Below are 15,393 nucleotides of genomic sequence, written 5' to 3'. Positions count from 1 at the left end.
TGATGTATGAAAACTATGTTAGAACTGGTTTATAAATGGTTCTTAATGATAAATAAAGTCTTTACAACCTAATTCATAACCTAATTATGAATCCTTTATGAGGGTTGTCTTATTGTAAAGTGGTACCAATATATTCATGAAAAAAAGTATAATAGGAGACCTTTAAGTTATTTTTGATTGGTTCTTCATCATAATTCTTTATAGTTTAAGTTCACAAAGCTGGGGAGTATTTAAAGTGGGAGTCAATACAAGTTAGTCACTGTTGTTTCACTTCCACAAAGAGAGAGAGGACCTCCGCCTCAGCAGCACACTTGTCTTTACTCAAGGCATTCTCTCTTCAGAGACGAGACAAAACATGAGCGAGCTGTTCCACAAACAGCCTGCAGGAAATGGGGACGCTGGGAAAAGAAGCGATGCACGCCACACAGGCAAATACTGTCCCTCTGGATGTCCATGGGAATGCTTAAGGGGGACAGTTGTTGTTTATGTGGGATCCACAATCACACACACTCTAGAAGTGAAGCTATCTCAAGAACATATAAATCATTTTATTTTGTATCTTACAAATATGAAACTCAATAGTATGCATTGGAATCCGTGCTACAGGGCAGAGTCATGGCCTTGTCATAGCTGCCAACACTATTTCAGTTTTATCACATTTTCTGTGTCTAAGAAGATACAATACAGCTTTATTTATAGAGCACTTTAAACCTCCAGAACAAAGTGCTGAACAGGCAAATAAACAAAACAAAACATACAAAAAGTAACACAGCTCAGCTCACACACCATAAAACAAGTACAGGTAAAAACAATAGACAATTTAAAAGCAATAAAAGCAACACTTAAGATGTTAATACGCTAAGGAGAAGAGGTGGGTTTTAAGAAGCGATTTAAAAGCAGGCAGTGTGGCGGCCTGTCTGATGTGCGGGGGCAGATCGTTCCACAGTGTGGGAGCCGCTACAGAGAAGCAATGGCCCCCTCTGAGCTTTGACTTGGTTCTGGGCACATTCAGGAGCAGCTGATCCGCTGACCTGAGATGGCGGTTGGGCGTGTAAGGGTGTAGCAGCTCAGGAAGATATGGTGGGGTCATGCCATTTAGGGATTTAAAAGCAAATAAAAGGATTTTGAAATGAATCCTAAAATGTATTGGCAGACAATGGAGCGAAGCCAAAATGGGGGAAATGTGGTCATATTTCCGTGTGCCCGTTAAAAGCCTTGCTGCGGCATTTTGCACCTGCTGCAGACGAGCGAGGGAGGACCCACTGACCCCCATGTAGAAAGAGTTACAGTAATCCAGCCGGTAGATAAAATAAACGTTTTTTGTTTCCCAGAATAGGGAAATTCAGATGTTAAAGCAGCAACAGGAATCAGTTGAAAAACAAGTAAAAGTTCATACAAAGACAAATAGGAAAATATATAAATAAAGAATGTAAGAAACAGGAAGTAATAACATGTCAACAATAGCATTAAGTGAAGCTGTTTACATATACAAATATGAGTAATTATGAATATTATAATAAAAGTGTCTGTGAGAAGTGTTTATTGTTCTTTCTAATATTTAGTTCGTGCATGATTAAGAACCTAAAATGTGCAGTTTCATTCACTGAATGTCTTGGGGGACTCACTTAGAAACCCACATCCACCCCCGGACCATTGAAAAACAAACACACAAGTATTGTTTCTTTTCTTCTTCTTCAACATTTCCAGTGGTCAAAAGTCTATTGGGTCAAGCTATGTCCTGGAAATCAATGGGAGTGGGAGGAAACAGACACCTGTTCATCAGAAAGATAGCAAGGCCTCAACATTCCTCCACCACTCCCCAAAACCTCCAGTTCTGCCCCAATAACATCAGCATGAGAAATAAGGCAAACTTCAAATGACCCCAAACAAGCCTTACTGCCCGTGGACATATTGGCATAAATCCTCATGTAGCTGAAAGTCATTACTGTCAGCATTATTATGATTCCTTTGTACCATGTGAAAAGTCTCATATTTTAATCCTCGGTTCTTGGCAATAATAATTCAGAGGTATAAATGAAACCCTACTGGAGAAGCCTTTTTGCATTTGTTTGTTTTATGTAATGTCTTGTTATAGTTATTGTGTTCCTCTTTGTGGTTTTTCTAGCTATTTTGCATTTCTTTGTACTGTAGCTAGTTTGGTTTTGGCCACCTCTACGTACTTATTATCCTTATCTTTGTGGACATGTTATGCTTCTTTGTAGTCGTATTTCTTCTCTTTCAAACCTTTTGCATCTCTTGGAGGTCATTTTGAGTATATTTGTGCTTATTTTGTGATCATCAAATCATTACCCGTAGACAAAAACAGGCATAGCCAAATACATTTAAAAAATCAGGAATTCAAAGTAGAATTTCTTTCCCCATTAAATATACTGATTTTAAGATTGTACTGAATCTTGTTAATGAGATATGCAAAAATCGAATCATTTTTGGTCCTGAATTAATGACTAATGACTCTGGCAAGAAAAAAGGGTTTATAAAAATGTTAAAAACGTACTTAATAAAGTTCAAAAAGTAGTGTTTTTATCTCTCAACTATGAGAAGCTACCCCCATCTGGTTTGAATATTAGTCTAGCCCAACCCACCTCCCATCAGCTCTTCTTCACAGCCTCACCTCCTGCTATAGAGTCAAACTCCAGATGTTGGACACAACCTTTCAACATTCCAACTACTGGTCTACTAACTGCCTTTACAAATATACACACATACTTTGTAGGTCGCACACACAAGGAAGTTCAAAGCCTTGCCAGAGGGGAGCAGGTGGCCAGAAACAACACTACAGTGGAGCAGAGGTCTGTTGGAGGCAACATCCTGAATGTAAAACACCATTCATCCAGAGAGGCTGGCCAGGAGAACAGAAGCTCCATCGCCATTCTGATGTATTGCACTTCTTATATGTTGATTTAAACTCTCATTTAACGTGACTGGGTATGGACTTGGTTATATTGTTTTAATTTATAGTGTAATGTTGGTCAGAAGTTTATACAGTACCAGTTAAAACTTTAGACACACTTTCTCATTCGAAGGTTTTAATTCATTTGAATTATTTTTTACATTGTAGATTAATACTGAAGACATCAAAACTATAAAAGAACACGTATGGAATCGACTTTGAACACTTTTTTGTTTACTAGATAATTCCATATGTGTTTTTTCATCATTTTGATGTCTACAGTATTAATCTACAATGTAAAAAATAATTAAAATAAATCAAGACCTTCGAATGAGAAGGTGTGTCCAAACGTTTGACTGGTACTGTATATCATACCTATTAATATACATTGTATAAAGGCATCAGTTTGTAACAGAGTTGAGTGTAATTTGATGATCTATAATTGTCTCTCACTCATGTCCTAATAGTTGTTCCCATTTCTCTATGATTACAGTAAATGGTACAACACTGTACTTTTGCTGCTTCACTGACCCAATGTCCTTTTATAGATGTCTTGTAAACAATTGGCCTAAAGTTAAACATCTTGTGAGCTGAAACTACAGGTAGCCTGATGTTTCTCTTCAGGCATTTAGCACAATAAAACAACGGTTTTCTCACAAGCAATCAAAGAATAGAAACGTTAAAAGTCTGGTTTGTGAGAGCATGAGCCGAGTACTTCGAATGATGCAATGAATGTACAATCATTCAAGTAGTTCTACTGAAGACGAGCAACACAAGCAATATTTTGTTCAGTAAAACAAAAAAGGAAAGCAATAGTCTATTCAAAATTCCTGTGAACTCAATCATTCATTCCTCCAGGGAAGAGAAGAGGCGTTCCCAGCAGTATGAGTGTTCAGGAGTTTGTGGGCTAAAATAGAAAGTACATGCTGTGAGCCCCATCATCAAATGAAGACATCTGTTATCATAACTATTTCTGAAGACAGAACACACCCCTGCCCTGCTGGGCTTCATCCCATTCTCGTACACATTTGCACATAGTAGACTCACACAGAGACAGACATGCACAACATCCACGCTTTTCCCAGGAAACATTTGGACAAAGTCTGAACTGAATAACATGTAGTTCCAAAGTGAAGATGATGACTCATGGCCCCAAGTTGTTTCCAACATAACTTTTATGGCCCTGGTTTAGTTGTATATTTTTCAATTATTCTAACAAATCACTTGAAGCCATCTTAATTTACAAAATGTGTATACTATTGATGTTGTTGAGATTGAGGATAGACGATTTGACTGAAGACTCAATCAGGCTACATTTGTGAACTGCTGGGAGGGCTGAGTAAGAAACTGTTTTTGTTGGTTTGTTTACTAATTCTAATCAAACTTGTAGCTACTGTATTACATGTTTACATGTGGTAGCATGCTAGCATATGCTCATTTGCACAACATCAGAAAGAAGAGTTAAGAGTGAAAGGAAAGTAAAAACGTTTTGCATGTATTTGGTCAAAAGGAATGGTCATATTGTGTGTGACCTTAAAATGTCACCAAAGTTAGAAAAGTTCATTGTTATGTGGACATGAATGCCTGTTGCAAATGACCTAAGATCTGTCTAAAGAAGCAGATATATTGCAATCAAAACCACAAACTTGGGTTGGAAATAGAGAATAGGCCGTAGGTCACTGAAATGCAACAATCTAGAGCTACTGACAGACCAACATTGTTGCACTGCAGCTAAAAAAGACTTTGATTTGGATACTTCTGATTGCAAAATCCATCCATTCATATTTTTCAGTTATCCTCCCTGTACCCCCATTCTACACACACCTGACACATACAGATATGTTCCCCACTGCTCCACTGTCAGCAGGATTGAGCACATGAAAGGAGGAAAAATGACCTCCTTCCCTCCTCCATCAGTCCTCCAAATCTCGTCAGAGGCTGAGATGAAGTGATCTTCTCTATTTGTTCTAACCTAAACATCTGGATTCAATAATATGTCAGCTACATTTATACGGCTACATGCATACTTAAACATACACACAACCAAAACAACCACACTGTGAACAAGATCATCCATCATACAGATGGACTCATGCACACATGGAATCATGTAGACGCACACACAATGAAATCAGTAAAGAAATCAGAAAGACATTTGGTATATGAATTACATTACAATGTTATTGTATAAAGCCAATAATTAAATGCAAAGTTATATAGCTGATCAGAGGCATTACTGAACTTTTATCCCAAAGGTTTCCGGAAAAAAAATTCTCTGCAATAATGATGAAGTTATAGTGATATTTGTTTTTTCTGTCTCTGATTATATTTTGTGTCCTATCTATCCTGTATAAGAATAAAAGGACCAGTAATCATGCAGACTGGCAGGAAACAGATGGAGGGAGGTCAAGGTATTATTTCCTCTAAACTCTTTCTCACACACTCAGAGTAAGGCTTTCTTTGCTCTCATCCATCTCACGCCGTAACTGCTGGAGATATATGTCCTGCAGTTACACTGTGGCCTTCCTTTACAGTTGGTGCTCTCCCACTGTTGACGTAGGTAGCCTATATGTGTGTGCGTTGAGTAGAGTTTTTCCTGACTTACAAGAGAAGCCCTCTACCGTGAAAGCCTATCAAATCTCATCATTCAAAACCGGTTCATCTCCTCCAAACATCGGGCAGGAATCAAGCGGCTTCACAGTCTGGATAAACAGATTTCAAGGACTGTGGAATGGCGCATGAAACCGTTGCCAATCCCCTCAATCCCTGCTTCAATCTCCAAACCAAGTCTTGAAAGAGTTCAGAGCCCACTACAACACACAGGGAAGAAAACTAGAGGTTTCCCTGCAATAGCCATTAATGGGTTCAGTCTGTTTGAACTGCAAGGTCCACACAGACTGTTCACTGTAAGAGTATGTAACCTGCAGTCCTGAGGATGTATATTTTCCAGTAGAAATTATATCAAAGATGGAGCTTTGAAAGATGTATATCGGAGTGATGTATAGTGTGCATCAACATTGCTAGCCTCAAACAGGTCTTTAGTCAAATGATAGATAGATAGATAGATAGATAGATAGATAGATAGATAGATAGATAGATAGATAGATAGATAGATAGCTAGATAGCTAGATAGATAGATAGATAGATAGATAGATAGATAGATAGATAGATACAGAAACTCAAAGTGATGTTGCACTGCCATCTACTGACCATTTAACAGTATTGCATCGATCTACAATTTCAGCTACATTCATTTAACATGGCTTCAAAGTTCAAACTATGCTCCACCACACTGATAATTAAACGGCATAGGCTTTATTTTGGTTAATGCAACCTTAGGTACAGAAACATATTCACTAAAGGGTCATTACAAATCTGGAATTCTGACTCTGTCCTATTGAAGCCTGGATCTTATTATGTTATATCTTTAGTGTGAAATTGGTTGAGCCAGGCAGCTGGAAATATAGCAGCAATCCAAAAGGTAGCCCAGTCAAAACAGTGGCGTTGATACGGGGGAAATAGTAGTACTTTTTAAATATTTCCCAGAGTTTTGCACAGGTGACAAACATATTTGAGCACATACCTGTTCTCCTCAATGTGCTGTTGTACTGTCTGCTTATGTCCCTTTTTGTTTTCAATGTCAGGATGGTAACGTTAGCAATGTTTGCTTAGTTTCACCGCGTTGTCCTCTTGCTTTCATGTTTGGTAATCCCCTCCTAGAAGATGCTAGGGATCCTGAAAGTCTGTCCTTTATCGGGGAACTTATTTAATTATGTATTTTCTGACAAGCTAGTAAGATAACCTTAGCCGTTTGGTCCTGGTGAACAGTCCACGTTAAATCTTATTAATATTACCAGCAGTTTGGTTTATAACAAAATAAGTTGGTGGGAACTGAGGTTTTTCATGAAAGTTCTTTTTCCTAAGAGATAAAGCAAGTCATATCATAAATGGTGAGTTTAGTAACTATATTCTTAAAAGAAATAGGCCTGAAATAGGCTTAAGAACCAACCAACCATGAGCTATTCAAACGTATGCTACTTGGCTATCCAATCAAACTGCAGAGGGTAACGACTGTCATCAAATGTATGACACCCTCTCTTTGCGCATGCGTCAATCATTGTAAAAAAACAAAACAAAAACAGAGGATTTTCACGTCATTGAAGTCGGTCATGGAACTTTATATAAAATGTTGATTTAAATATGAATTATGAACTATTTGTTTCAGACTTTAAATAAAGAATAAATCCAAACGTTTAATTGTAACGTGATATCTGTTGTATATTAATGTGTAAGCAGGCAGTTCTATTTTTTCAATATTTTGATCTTGTCGTTATAGTGTCTTTTCCTTGTGTCCATCTGTTTGTAACACCAAGTGACCCACACTGATTTATGAAATGTGGTTTTGTGCTCAATGGTCATGTTATTGTGTCCATCGTGTAATCCAAAACTAAAACATTATTTTGTTTTGTGTTACATTGAGAAATGTATAACTTTGGATATTATGGGAGAAACCCGTAACATCTGCATATCTTTATTTTGCCATTACAAAAAACACAAATAGTTTGGATTGTGAAGACAGCATGGTTAGAATGGAGGAGACCATGCAGGTTCATGTTTTGAAAGGTTCAAGGCCAGGCTTCCCCTAAGAACAGTTTGGATACCAAATGAAGAAAGAAGAAAACCTGTGCCAAACTTGGGGGAATACCCTAAAAACACTATCCTCACCATAAACCAAGAAAAACAATTAACTTAATCCCTGTGTTATATGTACCATGGTCTTTACATACAAAGGTACCAGTTTGGTCAAAAAAACACATTTGTTGATACAAATGCATTGGGCTTCATTAGCAAATGTACAATAGTCAGATACCAGACTGGTACAGACACGTGAGATAAATCAATTCAAATAACATCTATTTCATTTTATTATCCTCACTTTGGACATGTTACCAAATGTTTCCTATCACAATGAAAATCGGACATTATGACAGTTTGATCCTAGTCATTAATGACGGGACTACTCCCTTAACATTTTCCCAACAGGACTCATAAGTCATTCCTGTTACCTGTCTCAATGTGAGATACACTTAAAGGTACAGTAGAGGATCATTGTCGAGAAGTGTGGTAGTTAGTGATACACATCAGAGTCAGATCATCTTAAGAATTGGAGGGAATCAAAGTTAAAAAGGAGGCAATTTTCCTTGCATGTGACCCTGTCTATAGGCACATGCGACAGCAAATATTGCTTAAGGAATACACTCATCTTCTGTTAAGACTGTTGAGGTGGAGAAAGAATGGTTTGGAAATTCATACCACAATTATTAAATTGCACTTCTGATTGCATATTAGGATTGCGATGCTTATGGAATTCTGGCCTTGTGTGTAAAGATGCAGTAAACTAGAAACTACATCTGGTTTTCACAGGCACAATGGCAGGATTGCAACCACAAATAAAACAAGAGCAGCGCACACTCCCAAAGTGTGTATTTGCTCACTGGAGGACAACTTTTAAAAAGCTGTATTTTATGGCAGCATTTCCTGCAATTTGCATAAAACAGGTTATACTTTGACACACCCTGAGGGATAAATACTCCTATTAAAAATCGAGTTGAGGCGCTACACACAGAAGTCGAGATGTATGTGCTTGAGAAGGCAAGCCGGTTCTTCAAGTGATATACATTATACTTCCACCTTTATAGCGTAATTTTCCTGGTCAAATGCCTTTTTCTCCAACTTAAAAAAAGACACATTCTCAATGCAAAATGAATCAATATTACGTGAATCTAGTTGCTTCCACCTTTGGTCCTTGCAGTGAAAGGTAACTATTGTTGAGCAGGTTTGTGGCATAAGTGAAAAGTAGGTGCCGAAAAAAGAAATAGTCTGAGTTGGAAGCTACTGTTATGAAGCAGCTCTGAAACGTAAAGGAAAAAAATACACATTGAACAAATATGTTATGTAGAGAAACCAAATCAATATAGTCTAATACACAACTAAATAGTGTGTACTTAATATAAGTAACAGACTTAGACCAGCTGTTGTACAAAGGAGAACTTGAAAGCTGCACAGAATATCTTCCAAATGGCAATATCACATTTAGTGCACTGTGATTACATCCATTAACTAATGTGGTTCTCGAAGGTGTAGGAATCTGATATCTTGAACGTGTATACTCAGATAAGAGTTTCTAAAAAGGGTGGCAAGCGACCTTGAGTTTTTAAATGTGCCTATATAAATAAAATGTATTATTAAATCAAACAAAGTCATTTCCACATCTGAATGACAGGTTGTGTGTAAACAAATAGAAACGGCACTCTTAGAACTCTTAACTAGAATCAGCCCCTCAAGTCAGAAACAATACATCCTCATGATATATTGCCATTACATCAAATTAAAGGTAGTTTGTAAATGTATGGAAGTAAAGGATAGCCGACCACCTGCATGCTAACACAAGTTCTACAGCACCCCAATGCCAGCTTTTGTCTGTCGATGTAAACATAGAAAACCATTCAGCATATTGGTATTTTTATTTCAAAAAAATATTTGAGCCACACTCTGTACAAAGTGTTAACTCTGCACAGAATGCTTAAAAATCCTGTTAAACTGCAAACAGACCTACAACTCCCAAATGTTCTTTCTATAACTGCTTTCCTCACCCGCAACACAAAATACAGCCCAATGGTAACAGTCAGTTTTCATGTTGTGTACATTATGTTCTGTGTGTATTACAGTACGTCTTGGGTCCAGATGTTTACCCAAACCTAAATAATTACAGCAGAAATACCATCTTCTTTTGGCTACATATTATTCAATTTGAAATATGTTTTATTTTTATTTTATTTCCAATATTGTGTGCCAAGGTTTAATTTGAGCTTTATGTTACCAATACTAAAGGGTTTCAGTGTTTTGTTCTTCCAAAATCAATTTCTATACGTGTAAGCTCGGAAAGGCCTCATGTGAAAGAAAAACGTTTCGTGGCAGAGAAGGGGGAAAAGGTAAATCTCCACACCAGAGATCAATGCTACAAAAGACCAGTCCTGTTTAGACCAGGAAAGATGCAGGAGAGATCTTGGGATTATTTTGAAGTCGAGTTGAGATGAGAAAAATATGTTGCGCTTTACACTATTCATAGCGGCTAGCTGTATACAAGTCAATTTTTGTGCATGCATATGTTTAATTGTCAAAGGCAGAATATTCCGGCCATCAATGCAGTTCAACCAAACAGAGATGGAGATCGCTTGAGGTGCAGTCAGCCCGCAGAGATAAAAAAACGTCTAAGGGGAGAAAGCAGGGTAACTCAACTGTAAACAAGCTCTAAATTACATGCTCACAGCCAACTCAAAAGCTCAGAGAAAGAAAAAAGAGGGAATTAAAAAGTTATGCATACAGAAAAAAAAGGTCCCATACTCAAAAAAAAAAAAAAGTACTGGAATGTTGATAGGAATTCCTCGAATAATATGTGTAGCCATTGCAGAGAGGGTGGCTACAGGCGGATAATTTCGTTGATTAAACATAATGCCAGTCAGCCTGGACCCCAAGGTAAAGTTGAAAAAGCGTCTCCAGTCCAGTCTCCAGATTTGAGTTGCCATCGGGAGAACTAGTTGCGATATGGAGACACGGCCAGTAGCTTTGGTGAGGCTTCAAAAATCACACTGGAGATGAGGGGTGCGAGGTCTCCAGCAGTGCCCAGGACGCTTTAATTATTAACCTTAGTGGCAACTACTTGTTCTTCACCACAAGCCTTCAGCACAGTGACCTGAAAAGGGAGGACACACAAATGAGATTTCAAAATGCAGCAAAAAAAGACATACAATACAAAAAACTATAATACACATTAGCAGTCAATTAGCTATAGATACAAGTATAGTAGAGAAGCATTCTGTATCAATACAGATACAAATACAAAGGAATGATCTTGTTGTACTTTATCCTGGATAAAGCTATGCTATGCTTTCTGCTCTCATCGTTTGTTTTTTGGATGTATAAACTGTCTAATTGTTGAAATAGTACAACAATTATTTATAAAAAAGATAAATCTGATGCAGCAATAGGGTAAACTGTCAGAGCCTTGTGTCTTTTAGTTTAACCTACAAATAAACAATATAAAGTTGTCAACACTGTTCACAAAAGTCATTATTAGAGATTAACTTGTGAAACTTGGTACTACAGGGACAGCTCTGAGACGCTGCTTACGGGTCATTCAGACAGTATAAAAACAACAATCCACATTAACTCACCACAAAAGACTCTCCGTTTTCGAACTTCGTTTTGATTTCTTTGCCAATTTCATTTTCTAGTAGTTTGAGGTCCTCTCTGGTTGTTCCATTGTCTTCCAAAAGGCTCAGGTAACCAGAATCCAGATCCAAAAACTAAACATGCCATCCGAAAAAGAACAGAAAAAGTAAACCGTTAAATCTTTTAGACGTTGAAACGTTTTCTTCTGATAAATAATTCATAACCAGTGCCAGTCAACAAAGTCCTAGAAGAGCAGGCCAATAGGAGAGTGGCAGAGGCAACAAACAAAACGCTTCCATGTCGGGGACTGGGCCATGTTAGTGGTCCCAACAGAGCGTGTTCTAATCAGTGGTGCCGCCACAAAAACTCACCAATGCTCATTAAGCATTTTTGAAAATATTGGATTTAATGTATACTAGCTTTTACAATCTGAAATACTTGATTGAGCCCCAGGGGAACATCGGATTGGTAAACGTCATCCTCCAAAGGATTGATTTATGAGACTCCATGGCATGCTGCAAAGATTCTTGGGATTGTAAAGAGTTTATTTTGGAATGATTTCACGAGTTTGAATGACTTATAACCCAAGTCCTGTTTTTTCATTTATCACATATGCAATTCCTGAAATTAGTATTGTTCGACTTAATTATGAATTACTTGTTCCATGGTTTTCCCCCCTCATTCTTAAATGTGTAAATATGATAGATCATACACATACCTACCGTCTATTACTACCAAGTGTCCCTATTATAAATATAACAATATTTTTGCCACATAGAATAATAAAGCAAGATTCAGGTAAACAAATCTGCTCTCCCTATGTTCCCACTAATAATTAAACCATTGTTTTCTTGCGTTTTAGAGAAATTCTATCACAAAACAGCCATCAAACTAGGATGGATAAGCACACATGTTCAAACGCTGTTAAACTAGTTTGAAACCTGTAAATGCTTCAACAACAACAACTGAGGAGACAGCTCAGCTCTGAAGCATGTGACACACCTGTTTAACAATCATAAAAAGGCGTTTTCTAGGACCACACCGTCATTTGGATTACGTCATTTAAATGTCAAACATCAAGGGAAATGGATCCACTTGTTTTCTTTAGGGATGCTTCGATCGATCGGTCACCGATCGAGATCGGCGATACTCACTCTCTACCGATCGATCGGTGCTCTCTAAACATGCCGATCGCGAGAGCCGATCGCATGACGTAAAATACATGACACTTTTCTCTGTGTGCGGCAAAACAAGCTTCACCGGTCTGGCATTATATTAAGGTGTCCGAAAAAGACAGTGAAATAGCGGTATGCAACGTGTGTGAAGCAGAAATCCTGCAGCTCCGCCCGCCGGACCGGTGAGCGGAACGAAACACACAAGAGTTAGACCTAACACACTTAGCTATTTTATCTACCTCTGGAACAAGCTAAACTAGTTATAAATATATTTATTCTTCACTGTCGGGTCACTCATTACTGGATCAGTGAGCTGCATGAGATACTGACAGGCTGTCAGGAGGGAGAGAGGGGGAGAGAGAGAGAGAGAGGAAAAGAGAGCGCTTCCGCTCATTTCTCCCGTGTTATTCTCCAAAGTGAATGTAAACTTGAATAATGTACTTCATTTGAATGTAATAATTAAGTTGATTGTTGTTTGTGGAAGCTCCAGTGAACGAGCCCCATAACTGAGTTTTAAACATCACTTTAAATGGAAGATTTAAAGTTTAAATCTTCCATTTAGGCACCGCCCATTCGATCGGAGATTGGTATATACGGATTCCGGCGATCGGCCCCGAAATTGGCGATCAGAGCATCCCTAGTTTTCTTAATTAAAAATAAATAAATGACTGGCTATGACAACAGTTATTGGCTTCCAGTTGTAATGTGTTTCAAAAGGACAGAATATCCAGCACACATGATGAATGCTTTATACACTTTGGGGCCACCAGGTTATATCAAGATGGGTTATCTTACCTGGTAATCTTTCCTCGTGACATTTGGGACCTCCATGTTGTGGGTAGATGGGCACAGATCTTCATACTTCTTCTGATTGAAGATGTCAAGTCCAACTAAATGAACCTGGGAAAACACAACTGATTAGATCCGGCTTCAGGCCAAGTAAAAAACGGAGAAATGTAGGCTAAATCACAAAATTGATTAAGTGTTGCATTCCAGAGGATGCACAAGGAGGTTTTACCTTGGCATGTCCATGCTTGCCAGTCTTGGAGGTAGTCATGTCAACGATCTTACAGGGATGACCCTTCAGCATGACAAAGCCATTCTTCCTCAATGCAGAGCACTGCTGTGGGTATGTTTCAGAGGCCCCAGAACTCACAGTAGCGAAATCTTCATCTGCCATGTTGAAATCTATGCCATCCAACAAAAGAATAAACATATAATATTTGAGACAGCAGTATTATTAATAAAGATGTGTGTAGTATTAAAAAACTGCTAGTACACATACAAGCGGAGCAATACACGTGTCCTTATGTGGTGCCCGTTGAGCACAGATTTGTACGTGTAAACATTAAACTAAGACTACAACCAAGACCATGTTAGGGAACCCGACAGCTGTTAGAAGAGAAGGTGGTTACGCCATAAGTGCTTAATAAATCAATAACCGAAAGACCAGGGAGGAAGATTGCAACGATAAATGCTTTTGCTCGACGCTAAATGTGTCTTTTCAAGCTAACTCCGATACCCCCTCCGCTTTTGCTCAACCATTCATGTCCCACACTTACACAAAAAATAAGTATCAAATGTATAGTTACTATTTCACTGGCCAACTACCGTTATCCGAACAGCTAAAAGCTAATTGCTAATGTGTCTAGATGCACGCCATGTTACTAGCATGCCATATTTTCTTTAACACACTGTGAGAGCCACAGCCAAATAACTACTCAAACACATTAGCCGCCCTGTTTGTTCATTGTTGTGTGAAGTACCGATAAAATGGTTTGGTAGCTTATCTTATAACGCTAGTAAACATCTAGTTTGCTATGGTACGTGGCAGCTGGACACTGTAGCTTGATGCTAGCTTTGGGTTCCCACCTCGTGTTTTTTCTGTCATCCCTTAGCCATATTAGCTTGCTAACACGATCCACACCCGGGCTAGCTGTGGCGTTGCTAACGTTAGCTTAGGTATGTTGCAAACTTCTTTCAAACATCGTCTCGCTTTCCTGACTCACTTTCAATGCTTCCCAGTATTATACATTAGTTGATGAATGACTGCAATGCAAAAACGATAGGTTACTTTACGTTAAAGTGTTACTTATAAGCCCTAGCGGTTTTACTTACCCCGTGCCTTGCTTATACCAAAGAGGAAAAAAAGTCACTTCGCATGCGTAGAGCTTTTGTATGGCAGGAGGAGCACAGAGGGCAGGTACCGCGCTTCCGACGTATCGTGGCTGGGGGATGGGCAAAAGCCTCATGGACAGTTGCTGACTGCACAGAACCAAACATACCGCACAGAACTATCCTGTATAACGTTACATGCCTATAATAGAACAGCTATAGTTATTTCAAGCATATAATCAGTGGTGGAAAATAACCAAGTGCGTCATTTACTCACTTTATGCACAACATCTGAAATAATTCTGTAAATAACTGAGCATATACTTCCAACGTTATAACTTTTTTTATTTGATTAGATTTATTTCGAATGTGTAAAACAATAATACAACAATTTAACATGATAATTATTATATAATACAAAAATAAGCAGTGTCAAATTGATATACAAAAATATTATTCTACTTAATTACACATTTACACTTATTTAATCCCACCCCTTCTCTGAAAAACTAAATTATTAACATATATATATATATGTTAATATATATCTCTCTTTTTTTCTTTCTTTTTTTCTTAAAGAAATACATTTTACATGGCTGCTATCTCACAACTGTTACTGGTGCTGGATATGTATTTTATATTTTTTAATTGTGTAATTTCGACTCTTCACTTTAATATTTTAACCACCACAAAAGGCAGACAATTGAAATTGTGTGCAATAAACATGCACTGTGCAATAAACACTTGTTTGCAATTGCAATTTTTTATTATTGAATGCCTTTTTGACCTGCTATGCCACTTTTGCTGTAACACTGTACATTCCCCTACTGTAGGACTAATAAAGGGATTCTGATTCTGATAAGTACAATTTTGAGAGACTTGCACTGTACTTGAGTATTTCAATGTTTACCCCACTATAATTCAGAGGAGAAAAATGTACTTTTACATCACTACATTTAT

The 15,393-nt window shown here is 37.9% G+C and overlaps 1 protein-coding gene across 1 annotated transcript; it reads right to left on the bottom strand.

Moving 5' to 3' along the window:
• Nucleotides 1-9,416: 9,416 nt before the first annotated feature.
• On the bottom strand, nt 9,417-14,684 carry LOC117558901 (eukaryotic translation initiation factor 5A-like). The gene is made up of 5 exons (XM_034235422.1): nt 14,437-14,684; nt 13,337-13,506; nt 13,114-13,218; nt 11,146-11,277; nt 9,417-10,664 (listed from the first exon to the last, which is right to left on the bottom strand). The coding sequence occupies exons 2-5, from the start codon at nt 13,496-13,498 to the stop codon at nt 10,605-10,607; spliced, it is 459 nt and encodes a 152-aa protein (XP_034091313.1). The 5' UTR covers nt 13,499-13,506; nt 14,437-14,684; the 3' UTR covers nt 9,417-10,604.
• Between the last annotated feature and the right edge of the window lie 709 nt (nt 14,685-15,393).

Source organism: Gymnodraco acuticeps, unplaced genomic scaffold (assembly GCF_902827175.1).
Source record: "Gymnodraco acuticeps unplaced genomic scaffold, fGymAcu1.1, whole genome shotgun sequence".
NCBI classification, from domain to species: domain Eukaryota; kingdom Metazoa; phylum Chordata; class Actinopteri; order Perciformes; family Bathydraconidae; genus Gymnodraco; species Gymnodraco acuticeps.
The sequence above is the reverse complement of the archived record's forward strand: the minus strand, read 5'-3'. Positions and strand labels throughout refer to the sequence as shown.

Coding starts and splice junctions, on each gene's coding strand:
- LOC117558901 (XM_034235422.1), bottom strand. CDS start 13,498: ATGGCAGATGAAGATTTCGCTACTGTGAGTTCTGGGGCCTCTGAAACA. Junction 13,219..13,336: donor GCAAGCATGGACATGCCAAG/GTAAAACCTCCT, acceptor GTGTTTTCCCAG/GTTCATTTAGTTGGACTTGA. Junction 10,665..11,145: donor AAAACGGAGAGTCTTTTGTG/GTGAGTTAATGT, acceptor CTCCCTTTTCAG/GTCACTGTGCTGAAGGCTTG.